The sequence below is a fragment of the Periophthalmus magnuspinnatus genome, chromosome 19 (genome assembly GCF_009829125.3).
Source record: "Periophthalmus magnuspinnatus isolate fPerMag1 chromosome 19, fPerMag1.2.pri, whole genome shotgun sequence".
Taxonomy (NCBI): Eukaryota; Metazoa; Chordata; class Actinopteri; order Gobiiformes; family Gobiidae; genus Periophthalmus; species Periophthalmus magnuspinnatus.
The window spans coordinates 439,001-445,000 of NC_047144.1; the positions used below are offsets into that span (position 1 = coordinate 439,001).

At 41.5% G+C, this 6,000-nt stretch overlaps 1 protein-coding gene across 1 annotated transcript in view; it reads left to right on the plus strand.

Annotated features, from left to right (window-relative positions):
* Positions 1-1,550: 1,550 nt before the first annotated feature.
* The window catches only part of ddit4 (DNA-damage-inducible transcript 4), a 4,590-nt gene continuing 140 nt past the window's right edge, over positions 1,551-6,000 (plus strand). Inside the window, exons 1-3 of the mRNA XM_033984385.2 lie at positions 1,551-1,701; positions 3,467-3,672; positions 4,514-6,000. The exon at positions 4,514-6,000 is cut by the window's right edge and continues 140 nt beyond it. Of these exons, the coding sequence (XP_033840276.1) occupies positions 3,501-3,672; positions 4,514-5,010 (669 nt within the window). The 5' untranslated portion in view covers positions 1,551-1,701; positions 3,467-3,500 and the 3' untranslated portion in view covers positions 5,011-6,000. The remainder of the gene's footprint in view (positions 1,702-3,466; positions 3,673-4,513) is intronic.

Sequence of the window (6,000 nt, forward strand, 5' to 3'; positions counted from 1 at the left end):
GGGGGGGGGGAAGGGTTTTTCACTGTAATATGAGACGAGAATATTCCGCAGTATGGCATTAAACGACACCAGCTCTGCGGAGAGGCGACCCCACACACAGCTCTGGCTTAAATGTGCAGCGTTTGAACAAAATGATGTCATGTTTTTAAAAATGTCCCAGAGCAGTGTGTATGTATGTGTTTGTGTGTGTATGTACGTAGGTGTGTGTGTCTGTGTGTGTTATTTCTATATTCGTGTGTTTTTCTTTCTGCGCTTGTTTACGTCCCTGTACGTGCTGAATTATTCTGACGTAATGCTGCTGGGCTCGGTACAAACAGGTGACGTAATGCTCACTGTCTGCAGCGCTGTTCGACAAAATTAAATAAATAAAACAAATAAAAAAAATAACACGAGCCTAATCTGTCTCTCTGCGCCGCGCACAAACAGTACAACAGCGTCTGCGCATGCGCCGTTATGTAAAGCGTTTAATGCAGACGTGAAGTGTCAGATAAACAAGTCCAGCAGAGTCAGTACATTTCCATCGCTGCTCTGCGCTTCAGCGGCTCAATATAAAACACTAGAGGACACCGGGTGACGTCAACCCCCCGGCCGCCATCTTGGGAAGGTAAATGTTACACAAACAAATGTAAAATAACAAAATGATCTAGTTATGGCCTTTTTTTTTTTTTTTTTTTTACACATTATTTACTTTTCATGTTTGCTTGTTTCCTTATCTGGCAACCTCAAATACCAATATACTGCACAACATACACAAAGTTTATGAAATGTAAGTATTGTGAGTATTAACAGGTGTGATACTGTTTGAACCGCGACTATCCAGGAAGATCTCCACATTGTGTTGACTTTCATGTAGCAGGTTATTAGAACAGAATTCCTTTGTGTTGCATATATTATTTATTTGATAAGAGCACAGCAAAAACAACCTCTCGTCAATGCTAATTAGTTTGAATAATCCTAAAGCAGCTGAGGCGGAGAATCGCTGTATAAAAATGTGACAGCTTTACATTTAAAATCACCTGTGCAAAGCTGTTCAAATAACATTTTTCAGAACTCTAAAAAATTAGAACAGTTGCCATGGAAATTAACAATATGAAACAAAAATATGATATACTTTGGGGAAGAAAGTAAAGATGAAACCCACAAATAGAACAAAATATAATTAGCACACAGCATTCATTATTATTATTATTTTTTTTAATTAATAATAATCATAATAATAATAATAATAATAATAATAATAATAATTTGAACACTGCATATGTGTTTCAACTCTATTATTATCATTGTTTTTACATTTAAGTCTTTTATTTCCCTTCCCAAAATGGCGGCCGCCTTCACCACGGGCCGCAGACTCCTCTCGCGCTCTAAGCCCCGCCCCCCGCACTGCCCCGCCCTCTCTCTCGTGCCGTTCTCTCCGTGTTGTTTGTCTCCTGCGCTTGGCGTGTTACCAGGCAAAACCCTGCGCAGATGGCGAGCCTCTCTTTCTGATTGGTTGAGAGCGGGCGTCGGGGGCGGGGCTTACGCGCTGAGTATAAAACCATTGTTGCCGAGGCTCAAACCGCAGTCTTCAGCTGACACGTCCTGAGAATGTCCCCGAAGGATTTATCACTTTTGTTTGCACTTTTTAGACAATAAACTTAAAAGACAACTCCTCAAAACATCTATGAAGAACTTAAGGATATTACTTTACTAAAAACACACGTAAGTACTGATTTGTGACACTTTTGAAGCCTTTTTTAAAGCTTAAATGACAGTTAAAGAGCAGAAGTGATCCATTCATTGTCTGATTTTCATATGCACGTTTATAATTGAAAACACTGCTGTAACTAACACGTTTCTGCGCTGGAAAATCTTGAAGTATGCCAGAAATGACTGTAGTTATTGCCAATTGTTGGAAGCTCTTTGTGCAGTGAGTTGCAGTGGAAGCTATAGAAAAAGCTTAAGGCGTAAACAGCGGAACAAAACAACAAATATACCACAAAACACAGGAGAACAACACCAGAAATGACCAAAACACTACTGTAAATGAGCAAATACACCACAAAACACAGGAGAACAACACCAGAAATGACCAAAACACTACTGTAAATGAGCAAATACACCACAAAACACAGGAGAACAACACCAGAAATGACCAAAACACTACTGTAAATGAGCAAATATACCACAAAACACAGGAGAACAACACCAGAAATGACCAAAACACTACTGTAAATGAGCAAATATACCACAAAACACTGGAGAACAACACCAGAAATGACCAAAACACTACTGTAAATGAGCAAATATACCACAAAACACTGGAGAACAACACCAGAAATGACCAAAATGCTGCTAGAAATGGGCAAATTTGCAGGTAAAAGACAAAAACGGAGTTCGATTCTAGAGAAATTGAAGGTAGGGGACGACAATGGGTCTATTGAAGAGTTCAGCACAACAAACAAGACAAACAGGACGTTAAATGAGTCAAATATGTCAAAAAACGGCACATAAAGTGAGGTGGTTTGTTCATTTTTGGATGATTTCGTGGACTCGTCCTCTGTGTTTCTATTGTTGACTTTTCACTTCTCGTCTTTGCAGCGTCAGGTTCACGTTTGACACGAAATCGTCTTTTATCCTGGAATTAAAACCACAAAACTACAGATATTTTCATTTCCAGTGCACTGAGTTTACATGGAGGTCTATGGTAATAATGTGAGTTTGTTAATGTGGTGTGATTAGTTACCAGAGAAATATCACACTGGTGTAAATTCTAAGGGTTAAACTGTGCACTGCAGTGTCTAGACACAGAGCAAGAGAAAAGAAGATTTAACACAAATAAAACAGAAACGCTAAGTGTTTACGAAAAAACAACGTAAAAGTCGGGACTAGACCAGGACTAGACCAGGACCAGACCAGGGCAGGACCAAACCAGGACGAGACCAGGACTAGACCAGGACTAGACCAGGACTAGACCAGGACTAGACCAGGACTAGACCAGGACTAGACCAGGACTAGACCAGGACCAGACCAGGACTAGACCAGGACTAGACCAGGACTAGACCAGGACTAGACCAGGACTAGACCAGGACTAGACCAGGACCAAACCAGGACCAAACCAGGACCAAACCAGGACCAAACCAGGACCAGACCAGGACCAGACCAGGACGAGACCGGAACCAAACCAGGACTAAACCAGGACTAAACCAGGACTAGACCAGGACTAGACCGGGACTAGGCCAGAACTAGGCCAGGACCAGGCCGGGACTAGACCAGGATTTGGCTGGGACTAAACCAGGACCAAGGACTTAAGTGTAGACCAGGACTAGACCAGGACTAGATTGGGACTAAACCAGGACTAAGGATTAGAACCAAGGACTTAAGTGTAGGACTAGACTCAAACGAGGACGTCCTCGTTCCACAGAACCGCTCTGTCATATTGTTCTGTTCGGTCTGTATCATGATTAAACCTCGTCTTCGTCCACAGGTGTTGACGACTGAATAGTCCATAAGCAGACGCCATGCCGACCCTATCCGCCGACAGCGAGCTGGTCCTGGGCGGCGCTCCCAGCTCCCCCCTGGACCACAGCAGCCCTCGCAGACTGTCCTGGGGCAAGTTAGTCCAGAGACTGGCAGACTTCAGCGGGAGTGTGGAGTCCAACAGCGGGAGCAGGAGTGACCTCTCCGACTCAGGTCAGTACAACGCTGTCAATCAAACCTGTCGCTAACGCTAACGGGAGCGACCTCGGGGACAGAAGAGACGCCCGATTTGTCTGTTATTAATGTTCAGATCTTGATTTACAGACACAAAAGTGAAATAAAAACCCCAGGATCATGTAGAGAAATCCATTATATTAACACTGTATGGTAACAAGGCTTATTCATGCTTAATAAAACATGAACAAAGACTTAATTCATAATAAGGAAACTGTTTAGTAAGAATGGTTGAGGGTTAGTAACGGCTTCACGAGCGCTCTAACCCCAACTTCAGTCACGTGTTTAACTTTAAAAGACAATAGACAACAACAGGAGCCGCTGCGTTAGCTTGTGGCTATGGCTAGCTTTATGCAAATTTGAGATGTCGGCTCATTTGCATACAAGTGTTAAGTCCTGAAAACATCGCCAACTGATAAAAGGTTTTCAGTTCATTTTAAAAAGTGAAGTAGTTTGGATTCTGCCATGGAGTTAAATCCACTCTGAATATTACTTAAGTGTAAAAAGTAATAAAAAAAATATCTCTTATTCAAAACATGAGCTTATATTTTGAATAGGAAGAAGTCCTCAAAATGGCGGCGTCAACAGGACACTAAAACCCATGAATCCTTGGAATACATAGTTTTCCACTTCCTGTTATCCGCCCCCTTCCCCCGTTCAAAAGATCTAATGTTTAGTTTTAAGTTCTTAATCGCTATGGCAACTCTCCTAATTTGGAGTCATTGTGAAAACCTCGTGAAGGCCAGTGATATTCTAGCGTTTTACTGTTCGGGAAAAACATTTTTAAACTAAATGTGTGCGTCGTTTTTATGTTCTCCAGGTTCGGACACGTCTGGCGACTTGAGCCCGAGCGACGACCTGTTCTTCGACCCGATGGAGGAGCACTTACTCAAGGACGTGGTGGATCTCATCGCGTCCAGTTTACGCGACGCCAAAGACTCGGACACTGCGTTAAGATGCAGTAAACTCCTCATCCCCGAGAAGCTCTTACAACACATCGGTCAAGAGCTCCTGCACTTGGCCGCCAGCGAGCCGTGCGGCCTTCGGGGGGCGCTCATCGACGTCTGCATCGAACAAGGAGACGGCTACGAGAGCGTTTCGCAGTTGTCCGTAGATCCTTACCTCGTCCCCACGTTCCAACTGACTCTCGTGCTGCGGCTCGAAACTAGCGGGATATGGCCGAAAATACAAGGACTTTTTAGCCCCAAATCTCCGCTTGCGCCCGTAATAAGGCAAGAGGTCAAACTGAGCACTGGTTTTAGGGTGATTAAGAAGAAACTGTACTGCTCCGAAGGGCTGCTAATCGAAGAGTGTTAGAGATGTGAAGAGGCAGCCATCTTGGACCACAGAAGATCAACGGCCTTATCCAGACCCGTCCCACGACTCGACGCACTTCAACAAAGATTTAAACTATTTATTTTTTAAACTTTAATACTGCAGACATGGATAAAATGACTGAGATTGCAGTAGCATCCCATTCAAATTTTAAAACAAACTCTACCATAAATGGATCATTTTTAAGCCAGTTTTGTTTTTTCAAACTGAACCTCACATTCCTAAAGGTTTTGGACGTCCGTTTGACGTCTGTGTTAAATTTCTCATCAAATTTCACTTATTTCAACACAAATTTACATTGTAAAGAAAGAAAACGCCAAATCTCTTATATTAAATTTATTACATTTTAAATAAGTTTATTTGCAAAGTTTTAAACTGGGACAATATTCACCAAAAATGACCTTATTCCTCGATTCATGCTAAAAAATTCAACTTTTTTTTCCAATATAAAAACTTCAGAATGATTAACAATTTCTTCAATTTACTGATGTATCGATTTCACTTTATATCAAATGAAAAATTTTGATTCCTGGTAAAATTTGGAACAATATTGACCAAAAAAACTTTTGTACCAGATTCATAGCACAAAATTCTACCTTTTTCCCCCAAATTGCATCAACTTTTTCAAAATGTGGTACTAAATGGGTCAAATGTTCTGTCATTATTATTATTACTGCCTTTTTTAAGCCGGTACAAAGATCACACTGCAGCACATGACACCACTGTGTAACTCTGTGTGAAAAGGACCTTGTTTTGATTAGAAAACAGGCAGCTAAAGCTACGTTGCTAAAGCTACATTGCTAAAGCTACGTTGCTAAAGCTACATTGCTAACAAGCTAAAGCTACGTTGCTAACTAGTGCATTCTTGTTGTTTTGCTGAAATCTTACGCCACATTGTACAAAAAAACCTTGAACATGTATTTAAGTTGAAAATATCTGGACTTGAAGTATTTGAAGGTGGAACTGTACACT